Source organism: Argiope bruennichi, chromosome 6 (genome assembly GCF_947563725.1).
Source record: "Argiope bruennichi chromosome 6, qqArgBrue1.1, whole genome shotgun sequence".
Taxonomy (NCBI): Eukaryota; Metazoa; Arthropoda; class Arachnida; order Araneae; family Araneidae; genus Argiope; species Argiope bruennichi.
The window spans coordinates 6,347,081-6,362,079 of NC_079156.1; the positions used below are offsets into that span (position 1 = coordinate 6,347,081).

Sequence of the window (14,999 nt, forward strand, 5' to 3'; positions counted from 1 at the left end):
TACAAATTTCCTGCATAAAATTGCTTTTAACAATATACGTAGATTGATTCGATAATCGTTCATTTTGCTTAAAACATTTTGGCACTAAAATCTTTATATCTAGATCAGATGAACAAATATAAAATAGGTTAGATAATCGTGTATTCCTTCAGAAAAATGTTGCATGCCATTAGTTATTTGTTGTAATTTTTCAAATTTCTTACTTATAAAAAGTAAGACTATAATATGAATTAAAAACAAAAATACTTGTAAGAACCCCTTAATTATTAAAATCTTTCTTATACTTTTATTCAAAAATCATTCATAAATTTTAAAAAATATTTTCTCTGAGGAAAGTTACTTCTTTCCAGATATGTGCTGTGAGCATTCATGAATAATAATTATTATTATTTATTTGCATAATTATAAACTATTTTAGGTGATGGGGTATTAGTTGGCGCAAAACTCAGTCTACCGTTTGGCAAAATATTCAAGAAGTAGAACACTTTTAAGGGCGTTTGGTTTCAATTACAGTTTTTTTTTATAGTGCTTTGTGAAATATCAAACTTTCAAAACTAAATTTTAATAAATTTTGTGAAAAGTTCAATTATTTTGATTACAATTTATTGATTTAAATTCATTTATCAACCTTGTAAGGAAATTTTTGAAAAAAAAATTTAACTTTTAAAATATATTTGAATGGAAGGCTCATTTTGCATCTTCTGGTAAATGTTTTGAAATACTAATCTGTCTCATTGATTTTCCTTAAAAACGGCATTTCCATTTTTATCCTTAAATTAGCATTTCCATTTTCATCCATAAGCTTCGACACAGATTTACTTGGTTGATAACTCATATATCAGCTGTCACTGCCTAGATAAAATAATGTGTATCTCATCCATCATTTGGGGTTCCTAGACCCATAAGTTACACAATGTTTTTCGTTTTCCCGAATGCCGAAACTCGAGAATGAATGAATCTTTCTGCCAATTTTCTGCTTCAGCGCCGCAATTTCGAAGTCTGTTTCTTTTTCTCTCTTTTTCTGGCTGCAACGCTACACTACCTTTCTTAATAACGGAGAAGTGACTGCCTCTGTTTCCTTTGCCATGGGAAATTGTCGGCGAAAAATATACAGAGAAAACTGTCGGGTGAGTGATCTCAGGACGATTTGTGAGTGCACACAGGCTAGTGAATTTCAACTATGATTTCTTTTCGCCTGATTGAAATGACTGAATAGCAGTCGCTCAGCTTTAATATGTTTGCTTTCTTCAAGTTATTATAAGATTTCGGAAGTTCTCACGAAAAACCTTTTTTACTTAAATGCTTTTTTTTTTTTTTTTTTTTAAATAATACGGATTTTAACAAAAGTCTACCACATACTTGTTAATGTATTTAGGAATGGAGGATAAAATCACTACACATATGAGTGAAAAATTGCTCCCAATGAAGATTAGGAGTGACATTTATATCATTAAATTACTCTATCAAAAGAAAATGATTTGCGTGGGCACATTCTCTTCATAAACTAATGCTTAAATTCGATAAATAGATTCTAACAATTTTTCTGCCTCTAAAAGCTTTTATAATTGTTGTTATGTCTTTTATAACTAAGTGTTTTAGGCGAAGAAATTTATGAAAAATGTAACACGTTCACATTTTTGATTAGAATCAAATAATAAAAATGGTTCATTGGTTAGATAAATAACGCAAGAAAATTAATATTGCAAAACTTTTGCTTGCAAGGCCAGTATTTAATAAATAATTAGAAGCAATTAATTTACTTAAATGATTAAAGCCTTTTTTAAAAAGTAAATATTTTGTGAATATTAAAATCATATATATGAAAACAATTTAAAAATTAATATATAAAAAATTAATTTTTAAATGTAATTTTTTTTACTTCAATTGAATGCATGACTGACTATTTATTTCTTAAGAACGATAGAAATGAGATAGATCTGATAAATGGAATATTTTCTGTTTCATTCAATAAAACATTTCGGATTCTGATATAAGAAAATTCTGTTGAAAATAACAGAATATTTTCAATTCTTTTATTTAACAGAATATTTTTTAACTATTTTGGTTTTTACGAGTTGTTTTTTGTTGGGAAAAAATATTCGTACACTTGTTCGACATTTAACATGTGTTAATTATGATGAGTTCGAGTGACCTTAAGGCGCATCCATTTGATTTTCGAAACAAGTCACAAAAGAATACTGATTTTAGATATTCTTTCACGACTTTTTGGGAAACGTAATAAAAATTTTAAAAATTTATATGTTCTATGGCGTATAATTTTCTCTTATTAAAGTAAAATGGAAGCTTTAATGAACACTAATAATATATTTGTTTTATTTTAGATGAAGGTTCATTTGTGATATCTGAATGAAATATCAAAAATATTTAGTAATTTAGAGTCAGATGAATTAACATTTCTCTTACATAATTAAAAAATGTTTTACCTTTTTCGAATATCATGCACATTGTACAAGTTTTCATATTGTCTTGTAGTTTTATTGGCGGATTTTGGATAGTTGCTTAGGACAGCGCAAGCAGATGGATTTAAAAATGCTGCCAGCCTTGTTTGTCAACTAAATGAAATTTGTAAAAAAGTTACACATTTTTTGAATTATAAAATATTAGGATTACGATATGTGTTTATATTGAATTATTAAATAAAGTACAATAATTACTAAATTTATTACTTATTAATCAATGAATATAATATATTTCGGAATAGTTATTATTCATTTAATTGTTTACGTTATTCATTTGAGAAGACTAATAAAATGATTATTTTTGATGTTATACTTGTTGGAAATTTATTATTTCCTTTTAATCTATCATAATAATTAAATGCTTTTGTTTATAAGTAGGAAAATCATTCATTAATAATAATTATTAATTTTTTTACGATTTTTGTCCTTTTTCTGTGCTTTACATTATAAAAATATAAATAAATAAAATAATATATTTGCACAAAATATTTTAATTAAATTATTAACATATTAAGAATTTATTAAAGTGTGACATTTAAAATAGAGCAGTCTTGTAATGTGTACTACCTGGGGCTGTAACATGCCTCATTCCGCTACTAACTCATTTCAATTTAATATTTTCGCTGTTCAAGTAACGTCAAATGAAATATCGCTGCTTAGTTTACACATCGGAAAATGATTTGTTTTCAAAATGTGCTAACGCGAGTCAGCTCATCGAAACGAACGTCATGACTATAATTGTTTTCAAAGCATGTATTGATGTAGATGAAAGGGAAAAACAGGATTTAGCCAGTTTTTCAAATGAAACATTTCCTTTCTCAATCATTTATTTTATCTTGACAGAACTGAAAAATAAATAAAGAGGAAATATCAGAAAAATGTATTGAGGCATTTCCATCGCACCCATTATTTTCCTTATCGTTTTGAATGTAAGATTTCTTATGTTTCACTCCAAATAATTAAATAAGTTGAATCTTATATTTTCAAAATTCATATTATTGAACTTATTTACCCCTTATTTAGCATTTCTATTGATGCCTTTTTTTACTTTTAATTTCTTACTAGATGATGAATACTAATAACTACATGTGTTGCTCAAAAGGAAATTTTCATGGGTTTTTTTTTTTTACAAAAAGATAATTAATAGTTTATTTATATATCACTAAAATTAACTAAAACCTTGCTGTTGCTCCAATATTTGCTAACAATATTTTAAGTATAAATCATTTACGAAAAAATAAAAAATGTATTAGCACTTAGCTTAACCCAACCAGTCAATAAAGAAACTTTTTTTAAATGGATTATTTTCATTATAAAAAGTCATTTCGTATAAAATATCCGAGTGCATTAACTATTTTTTGTCGTCTGTGATTTTATTTTTAATTAAAATGAGAATTTCTCATTTTAATTAAAAACGCTTTAAAAAATTTGAAGAGCTTTAAAAAAAATTTTTTTCCTCCAAAAAATGGTTGCGGAAGCAATTTTCCAAAGATTGACGCAAGCAAATTTTTAAATTTCCAGAGTCTTAATTTTCCTATATTCATAATTTTAGAAGAATTATACAAAATTTAACTAAACATTGTCAGTGGCAACTTACATAAGTATTAACAATAAGGATTAGAAAGGTGGCGATTTTTCAACAAAGAATTTCAATCTTCAAGGACCCTCACAAGCACGTAATCAAATTACGAATAATTTTTTGAATTACAGAAAATCTCAAAACAATTTTGAAATGAATGAAATGGCTTTAAATATCAATAAAGCAAAACAAATCTAATTTAAAATTGTTCATTAAGCATTAAACATTTTAAATTATTAAGATCCTAATTTATATCTTTACAATTATTTTCCATACCACAATTTCGAACTAAAGTGGTGGAAACTATTAAAAATAAGTATGAAAATTAAGGCTTGCCATTAATAACTATTACTGAGACTCAAATTATAGATTTTCCCTTTCTTTGATAATACCAGTTTCTTCTCTCTCTCTCTACTGATGACATCTAATTCCTAAGAAATTAAAATAATGTACGTAACAAACTATGCAGTGTTCTCACCACATCCCTCAGTCCCATGTGTTGTTCCAAAAATTATGCTTTCTGCAAATGCATGCACTTTTCGCCTGTAAGTAATTATCCGGTTGTCTATTCATCGTGACCGGATATGGTGGAACAATAACCAAATATTTCTCATCGCATTTTGGCTGATAACATGGAATCCTCTTTTCCAAGGAAGTACAAAAGACCAAAAAAATGAAGCAGCTCTTTTTCCTATTTTTTTTTGGGGGGGGGGGAATCCTCCTGTTATTATTCTATTATGTAATTTCGATTTCAGAGAATTGCGATGGATTTCCACTGTGGTCTGTATATGTTTCTTTGCAATTCTTTTGACATTTTTCCGAAACATCATTTTGATTATCGAGTGGTTTCATACGAATTCATTTAGCATTTTATTCAAAATTGGAAGAGACAGAAATTTGGTTTTGATTATTTTATGTTTTGTTTGGTGTTCAAATTATATATCTTTAAAGCAACGGGAAGAATTTTTGATGTAATCAAAAGTGTAGCCTTGAAACAAATGGACTATTTGCAAAGAAGAATACGAAGGATGCTCCTATTCATCAGTGACATTTTAAATTTGGAAAAGAAAAAATAACTGGAATTGTCCTAAATAACGTCGATCCATTTAGTCTTTCTTATTAAAAGATTATTTAATTGTTTGAAGAATTTAAATCCCCTTATTTTGTTACATCATTTTCAGATTGTTCTTCAGTTTTGATATTTTTTTCCTTAAGCTAATTATAGCCCAGTTATCTTATCGAGAGGGTTATAGACTGTGCTTATTTTAAGAATTTCAAATTGTAGTGCTTTTTATTTTTTACACAAAACTTGTTTTGAAATACGAAAAGAAGTTAAGTCATCCAAGAATTCAGCAGAGTAATCATTTCGTCTACTTAATTAAACTTTGCTGTTAAATGACGGATGCATTAAAGAAATGTTCTGGCTCAGTGTTTCAATAAGTGAATAAAATAACATATTACATCCAGTGTTTTAGAATTTACAAGGAATTTTGATAGTATTTTGAATGAGTTTCGATGGACTTCCTTCTTTCTTCTTTAAAAGCAGATAATTATTCTTTATTTTATTCACTAAATTCATGCTTTTTTTTAATGAAATCTTCTGCTTGTTTATTCTAAATGAAAATAGAACGAAACGAAACAAAAAAGAAAAAAAAAGAACATGATTACAATACATTTTTGTTTTTGAGATAGCTTTATTTTCTTATCTTTCTTCATAGAACCATCGAGAAGCCTCAGATATCGAGCTAGATGAAGGCCCGTTGAATAAGCATCGCCGATTGACACTGGACCGTTGGACCGCTGTTGCATCGACAGCAAATATGGACCGGAATAAGAAGCCCATCGAAATCATCAAAAGTGGACTTCTGACCAAAGACATCGGGGTTCTCTGCAACGATCTTGTCCCCGTCAATGATAAATGCATTATGGTTGGGACTACTGGGATTGCTGCTTTAAAGGTAAAGATCAAAATATTCTGGAAATGATTAATATGGCATACATTTTCTGACTCGCTTCGAGACACATTCAGGATTTTTTAGGATAGTAGGTCCAATTGAATAGATTTTTGTTTGTGTTACATTAAGGATATTTTACTAATATACTATAATTGATGGTTAGTATTTTATTAATTTAAATTTTTTTTAATAAATTAACCTTAAAATTCCAATCAAAACAAAGTAAAATTTATATTAATAAAGTCTTAATTATCTGTTTAAATACTTAAATACAATTAAAAGTTTATTTTAAATTATAATAATAAAGATTGTATAGGAATATTAAATAATTAGCAAAATATTTGACTAATTATTTCATAAATGAAAAATTAGAAAAAGTACTCTTTTATTCATTGCCAAACTTCCATTGAACTTGGTTTTCCTTTCCAGGCTGAATATGGCGACGATTTCACTAATTTCGAAATCATCCAAGACGTCGGGTATTCGAGTGAAAGTTCCACGCACCTGTCCAGCGACGACGGCATCAGTGTGGGTGGCGATCGGTACTTCAACATACGCGTCTACAACTACACCGACAAGAAGGCCTCATCTAAAAGCATCAGCTTGAAGGAGGAGCTGCACAGCGCTGAATCGAAGCAACCCTCTTCTCTTGCCTCCTCCCTCGGATCTTCCTCGGGGGCCACGTCTTTCAATGACTCTGGGCTTGGTGCAGCTGATCTTTTGGCTGCGGGAGACTCGCGAGAGGCTGAGTATGAGAAGGTCCTTTTCACAAACGACTGTGATAATTTTGACCCTAGCCTTCCTGACGATGAATCTGATTTTCTTGAAACTGTGCTGGAGGGTTGTGTTGATTTTTGTACCAGTGACGGAGAAAAGGAGGATAGTAATGACTTCACTGCCGTGGATGATTTGCAGTACAGTTTAAGTGGCATCGAAAGCGACGATTCTCAAAATAATTTTCACAAAAAGTAAGTTTTCTTGATTTAAAAAAAATAGCTAAATTATTTTATTTTAAGAGTGAAACAAAATTTTATGTCATAAGATATGCGCTTCTGTTTAATTTGTGTTTTCCTGATTTTCAATTACAAATAAAAATGCTTTTTCATTTGCCTCCTACGCTGCGATTTTCTGTTTTTCTTTATGTTGAATATATTTTTTGCAAAAGCTAATTTTAAATATGTATTATTTTTTAGAAGATCATTCACCACATCATCTCAATTATTTTATAAAATGATATTAGTGGATAGTGAAAACGAAGAGGTAGATAGCATCGAAAACAACAATGGCAATATGCCTAATAAATTTTCTTTGGATTCGAAGAATGTTTCGGACATTGAAAATGGTAATCTGTACGAATTCGCTAATGATTTCAATGAAAACATCGTCGTGCTAAAGGAAAAATCTCTTCCAGATAATAAATCTCCTAGCACAGATTCGGAACAGAAGACATACAAAGTTCCTCTAACTTTAAGTCCTGTAGAGGGTCATCCTCGGAACTCATATCAGAAAACACAGTGCCTCAATTCTACTCCAGTGAAATCCCAAGATGGACAAGAAAATAGAAACTTTGTGTCACCGAATCTCAAACGGAAAAGAGACAGTGAAACCAACGATTTAATTAGTACATGGGAAGGTGGTGGTGGAATGCGAGTGCGTTCTTGGCTAAAGCGATGTTCTAGGACTTTAGATACTCCTCCCAAAGCACGCATCAGGCGCTGTTTGTTTCGAGGTAGCAATGGATATTCATCGAGTGAAGAATCTACCCAAAATGCAGTGCCAGGCATGTTGGACGAGGATTTGTCATCTTGCGACGCCAGTTGCGAATACACATCCTCTAGTGCAGATGAAGGAAATGCAATGTCTTCTTCCTCGTCATTTTTCGACGACGATATGCTTCATTTCAAAGAAAGGTTGGATTCCTGCAGCGCTGAAGGATCCGTCGAAACTGTCATCCGAGGACTCAAAAGTCCCCGTCGCTCAGAGATTGGTTCTGGAGAGCTGTTACCGCCACCTTTGTCTTCAACACCATCAAGCCTGCGCCGAAGACAGCACAATACAGGGTCTTTGCGTTGCTGTGATGGACCCTTCTCGAATCATAGCTGTGCCGATTTGAGATGGTTCGTTATGATGGCATCTTCTGAAGGAGACTTGAGAACACGCAATTGGCCGATTCCAAGCACTGAGCATTCCTCTACGAAGTAAGTTAACGAGTAGCATAAGTATTTAGCTCTATTTTAGACCATTATCTATTTCTTAAAGAAATTCTTTTATTCATTTGCTCAAAATATATCCACTTCTCTTTTATAAGTGCGCATCCGTTTAACGACTTTAAACACCAGGAAAGATGTGGAAAAATTTAAATTTAAATTTAGAAAAAATTGTTGTTACTTAAGTCTTGCTATTTCTGTAAGTTAGGAGGTATTTTCGAAATATTTTTAAGGAAATGACAACCTGGCATTAACCAATGGAGACCCATTTCCGACAAGCGACATTTTAAAATATGTCTGCTTTCTTAAAGCATTACGAACAAATTTTTTTGGAACAATTTTCCAAATTTAATTAATAAGTCATAAATAATTTGTTATTCTGTTTATTGAAACTGATTTATAGTAACACAGCAAACTCTATTCTCAAATGTAGCTGTATATCAGGGCAAAATAGTACGTTATAATCAATTCTAAATCCAAAAATTAAGTTGTTTTTCGATTATGTTACTGCATTCTTAATTTTTTTTTCTTTTTACACTTTTCTATATATTTCGTGATACCAAATAACTAGAATAAATTATTTTTCAATACAAACTATAAAAAGTTTCAGTTTCATTCTATAGGCAATTTTTTTTTTTAAAAAAAAAAGGAAAAAACATTTTTTGTTTGAAAATGAGATGTAGCGAGCTAACAGACTTAAAAAAATATTTTAAGTGTTCATTAAGAAAGATATCAGGCTGAAGAAACCCAAATTCTTAAACATTTCTTCTGATATTTTATAAAAAATATTCTACTACTCTTTTAACTTTAATTTGACTTTAAAAGACAAATTAAAAATAATTATAGGACATATATGCTATTCATAATTGACAAAATTGGCTTTTAATCCAAAAAAATATTTGTTCTGCGACAAAATAAAATTCTTAACAGAAACCATTTCATAAATCTCATAGTAACAAATATATTAGCGTGCGAAAAAAGATCTCACAAATAAATATTTTTAGTTTAATGTAATACATTAAATGATTCTCGTTCATATATCAGAAATTATTTATAAAATAACTATTAAGTTATCTCTTCAGATTAAAAATAGCTTTCGCTTTTTATGCTTTTCAGTCTCTTTCTTATGAGTTTTATACTATTTTTGATTAATTCTGGCCGAATTAAGTCAAATTTTACCTTCCAATTGTTATTTCATTGTAAAGATTAATTATTTTTCCTGGAAATAGTAAATGCGATTGTCTTTGCTGTGGAAAAAATCTCCAGGACACAATTTTGTGCTAATGTACCTACATGAATGAAGAAAAATGTTGCAAGACTTTAATTGTATTTACATTGGATCAATAATATCGAACGGGGAGTCAACGACCCAAACGGTCACTTTCTTCTTTTGATTTGCGTGTTTTCTCTTCGGTCAACGGTCAATTTTTCCAGTCGAAGAATTCAAGAGGAAAATATATCTTGAGAGCTTTCACTATTGTTTTCAGAATTTGTATTCATTCAGCGCTCTTATCTTCTGTAAAAGATTCTTGTGAAGTACTTTTACAAATTAAAAAAATATCATTTATAATAATCATTATTTGCGATTCTGAAATATTTATTCATTTTATTAAATGCATCATATAAAAACAAATGTCCTGTACATTGACAAAAATGTAAAAATAAAATCTTTTAATTGCCAGTATGATAATTTCTTAGTAAATGAATTGCTGAAAACAGTGATAAAAATTATCTACAATGTAATCATATTGAAATTGAATAAAAAGTACTACTGGATTAATTTAAATACTTTTAATATCTTTTTTATAAATTAAATATGTCGTCTGAGCTCCTTGTCCTTGCAAGAACACTTAATTCAAAATAAGATGAAATAATTTGAAAAATTCTGATAAAAATAATTTTGAAAATTTAATTTTCTTCAATATTATTTAAATCTATAATCATGTTGTTACTAAAAAAGAAATTATATAATATATACAGGGTGTCCTGAAACAGTGGAACATGCTTTTATTTTCTTAAATATTGAATTTAGACACATACGTTCATTAAAAAAAAATTCTTTAAATATTGTAAGCATTGTAGAAAAACGCATTGTCTTCTGTAACGTTAATTGCAAAAAGTTTTTAAAAAATTAAATTTTATATGACCCCTATAATGTGTCAATTACTAAAATGTTTCTCTTGCTCCTATTTATACTCACACATAATTTCACAACATAGCTACAAAATTTGCAGAAATAGATTTATTTTAAATTTAAGGGGACTAATCACAAATTTAAATGAAACTGGCATCCATGCAGTATACAATTACACGATCGTCTTCTAGTGTTACAATTGGGTCCTACCTTAGGTGAAATATACTGAGAAAGGCAATTTGGACATTGGACAATTTAATGAGAAAAGAAACATTTAATTTTCAAAACTATCAAATTTGGAGAAGTAAAAATCCATTCTTCGTACAAGACGCTCATCATAAATGACAGTTTTCTATATTATGTATTTCTACTTTTAGAACCTTTTTGATTAGTTCCATTTTGTACAGCAATATGCTGAATGGTAACTGATACATGCAGCTCATTTTGATTGGCGTTATGTTGAACTAAGAGTTCAATTAATTTTGTCAGCACACGTTGTATAGATCTTTACCAACGAGTTCAAAAAACAACGGGCAACCACAAATTGACTACTCCGACTCTCCGGAAGGCAATCGGAAAAACTCGAATGACCGGATCGCAGCAACAGCAACTATATATATGTACTATATATATATATATATTCGATATACATTATCACAGTGTCAGTTTATCTATTTAAAATGAAATTAATTGCTAATTTTTCAAATTGACTTAATTAATAAACTATCAGTTACGAAAGCACTTTAAATCATGCATGGTTAGAAGTCGCATTGAAATTTAAATTGTCTCTTGTTGCTCAATCGTGAAAAACTGCCGCCTTTATGCAATGCTCCGACTGCCTTACAAAACAGCTAAATTGCTTTAGTATTTTACGCTCTTTTCATTTTCTTGGTAGTTTTAGCGTCGATAAAACTTTGTTTGAGAAACTGCAAAGTTGCTTACTTTTGTAGGTATTCGTTTCGAAAGAACGTTCAGTTTTTGAACTATTCGGTGTCATGATTTTGATGCTTGAGAGATCTTTGCAACCTTTTTTTAATTGTCAGGTCCTTTAATTTAAAAAGAAAAATCTTAGAAATTGGTCCTGAGAGTATGTATTGAATGTTTTGTAATGCCAGTATTTTTCAAATTTATGATAATCTTAAGATCAATTATTGCATGGCTTAGTGTTGAGATAAAAAAGTCATAACTAAATGAAGACATGGAATATACATGATAAAAATAAGCAAAGACACTGCTCATTAACGATATTGAAAAATTTATTTTCAATGGAGTTTTCAAAAGATAAATCTACAATTCTTATTTTCTCTTCATATAGATTTGTATACTATTAAAAGTATTTGAATTTACATTTGGAGATATCTTAATATGATGTAGAAAAGCGATTATTTTATAAGGGCTTATTTATAGCAGATGTATTATATATGTAATCACATAATTGCTTTTGATCGGACACCACAAATTGGGTTTGCCTCGATTTTATAAGAACAATGATCCATTTTCAGAAAGTAAGTCGACACTTCAAGAAAATATTAAAATATATTCTGCCGAGCTTTTCAATGATTTTTTTTAAAATTCCATTCTGTAGTTGATACTTTTGGGTTTAGTTTGAATTTAGCGAACTTTTTCTCTTTAAAATAAATCATGAATTTATTTTCGGGATATGAATGTTCATGTCAATTAACCAGATTATATTTGTACTTTTAATATTTTTAACACGCTTTTATTCCTTTAAAGGGTAATTTGATGCTTTTAAATTTATTTGTTAAATTTCTTGTGTTCCAGCATTCGCACCAATGAACAGCACAAAGAAAACCTAGGTAACTTCGCTTTTGATTTCAAACACCGCCTATCATCCAGTCTTCCCAATGTCCTCCGTCATCGTTCTGACAGTTCCACAGATGATACCAAAGCATCTATTATGTCGCATTCCGATAGTAAAACTTGCAGACGGTGCAGCCAGAATGATGATAGTTTCACTAGCTTCGTATCGCACAATCAATCGAGTTCATCGGACTTCGAAAAAAAGAAGAAACGTCGCAGCAGGCGGAAGTCTTCCAGCTCCAATAGGTAAGCAAATTTTAGAATTCATCGCAATCAATTTGCTAATTTCCCTATCTAGAAATTGTGTTTTATTCGATACCAGGTAATAAATAAAATAACGATGAAGTGTATTTTCATTTAAGATTATTAAATGAGTTACAGAATTTATTAAATAGTGTATTCTTCTTTTTAACAGAGGATGCTAGGCCTCTTTCATACAATGACATCTTAAATCGAGTTATAGATATATTGAGATTTATGATAGTATATAATTAGTATAACTGAAGCATTATCAAATATTTTTACATGTTTTGTTAACAATATTTTACTTGCAAATGTAATTAAGGAATTCTAAAGCCTTAAAAGTACTAATTAAGTTGTTTCCAAATAATTTAAACGAAAAAATTACTAAAAATGGCCACCATTTTTTTCTCTGTTTATTACTATCTGTTAAACTTTAATTAATTAATTAAACTATTTTTATGTTCAGCTTTCATTGAAGTGCATCACAGAAAATATTTTTCATCTACTAATTAGTTGTTTTTTTTTAAATCTAAACTATAATATATATATAAACTAAATCTATCTATAACTTTTCTCAAAAATACTGCTCTTGAAGCCACTGAATAAAAATCTAAAAATCTCATCGAAGAAACTCCTAAATATATAAAATTTGATGTATCTATTTATAGTAGATCCATTTTATAAATGCAGCATTTATTAATTTCATTAATAATTAATAATTGATTTTGAAAAAAGAATTATTTTTCATGCTTATAAGAATAATACTCAAATGATTTCATTTTTTATGAAATCTTTCCGTCTAATAGCACGAATTGTTCTAAATGAATTTCACTTTTATTATTAAAATTTTTATTACTGAGAAATACCATCGTTAAAAAGAAATATCCTAATCCAATGTCAATTGCTAAAAAATATTGAGTAAATTTTTAGTCCATGTTAGAACGTCGAAACAAATAGATTTAAATTGTTGGTATATTTCAATATCTCATTCTATCAGATTTCTCTAAATCGATAGCAGCCCTATTTTGTTTTTCTGCATTTTGCTTTAAAATATGAAACAGAATATTTGTGCTTTTTGTAACATGCGTATATTATCCAGGTATAGATTAAATAATGCACCCCGTTACATTTGAAGTGGATATTCGTATGATAATGATTAGCTAAATATACACAAAATAAAAAAACAAAAAAATGTCTACATAAAATTCTGTTTCTTACACGATAGTTTCTGTAATTTATAAATTTAAACTACCATATGTAGAAATAAATATTTTATTTTTCAGTACAAGTTCGAAAATCGAAATCCATTATTATCCATAGTTTAGTATATGCAGTATTGTTAGTAGTTTTGACAGTCTGGCTGATGGATCAAATAAATAATAAGGATGAAAGTTGATTTATCATTCATTCTGTGCAGTGCATGCGCAGCGCTTCTTGCTTGCCCCAGATTGATGAAAGGAATTCAACTGCAAGTTCCTCTGTGACCATTCAAAATTCCTTTTCTGTAGGTCGTCTCGAACAGTGTTGACCGGTAGTGACAAGAGCCGTGTCAGATCCAGAACCTTGACCAGTCGATGCAGCAGCAGAAGAAGAAATTTGTCTCAAAGGTCCGATTTCTTTGAAGGCTCTGAAAATATTTTTTCTGAAAGTGATGGATCCTCTGCTGCGGTGAGTCAAACCATAGCATTTTTTTAAACTTGTGAAATGATATTCGTACAGAAAAAGATCGTTGATTCAACTGTAAATGTATATATTGTGTTCCATTTTTTTTTATAATTAAGATCAAGGAATACTTTTTTTTTTCAGTAAACTACCAGATGGGGTTACCTTAATGAAATGAATAGTTAATTAAATTACAAGATTTAACTGATAATGAAGTTATAAAAATTTCAAAATAGTTTACTTACTATTATCGAGTGCACACAAATGCATTATTTCGTTACTTTATCACATCCGGATTTGAGAAATAGATTTAAAAAAAAAAAAAAAAAAAAAACACGAAACAAGTGACATAGAAAAATTATACGAGCAGCCATGAAAATATAATTTCCAAGGGATATATATATATATATAATAAATGATATTGCAACGAAATTAACCGGGTATCCATTCTGTGCTCGTTGCATGTCTTAAAAATTCGATGTAACTTCGTTAATCTTGTGTGTTAGAGTTAATAGAAAGATAAACAAAGTGGAAATCAATAAATTAATTATTAACGTTTAGTTAATTTTTAGAATTAAATGATGATAGAATTAAGTGATTTTTTTTAGACTCTCAATTTTCGATGTTGTTGTTTTTTCAACTTTGCGGATATCATATTTGTTCTGTTTTGAATCAATACTTTAAATTTTTTTAATGATTCATTGTATGGATTTTTTTCATTATTAAAAAATGCATTTGTTTTAAAATCACGCGTGCAAAATAAAAGTTTCTTAAGGAAATCTTCGAACTTATTCAAAAATTTCCATTCATCATTTCAAATAAATTCTAAAATTTCCCTGTGTTTATAGCTACTCTATAATTTCTTAGCATTTCATTTGCAGAGTTTAAAACATTATCAATTCATTTTGGACGTCAAAT

General features: G+C 29.2%; 1 protein-coding gene across 1 annotated transcript in view; it reads left to right on the forward strand.

The window, feature by feature from the left end:
- Positions 1 to 14,999, forward strand: part of LOC129971230 (uncharacterized) — a 398,163-nt gene that overhangs the window by 326,246 nt on the left and 56,918 nt on the right. Inside the window, exons 10-14 of the mRNA XM_056084816.1 lie at positions 5,778 to 6,017; positions 6,444 to 6,982; positions 7,208 to 8,212; positions 12,138 to 12,422; positions 13,928 to 14,087. Of these exons, the coding sequence (XP_055940791.1) occupies positions 5,778 to 6,017; positions 6,444 to 6,982; positions 7,208 to 8,212; positions 12,138 to 12,422; positions 13,928 to 14,087 (2,229 nt within the window). The remainder of the gene's footprint in view (positions 1 to 5,777; positions 6,018 to 6,443; positions 6,983 to 7,207; positions 8,213 to 12,137; positions 12,423 to 13,927; positions 14,088 to 14,999) is intronic.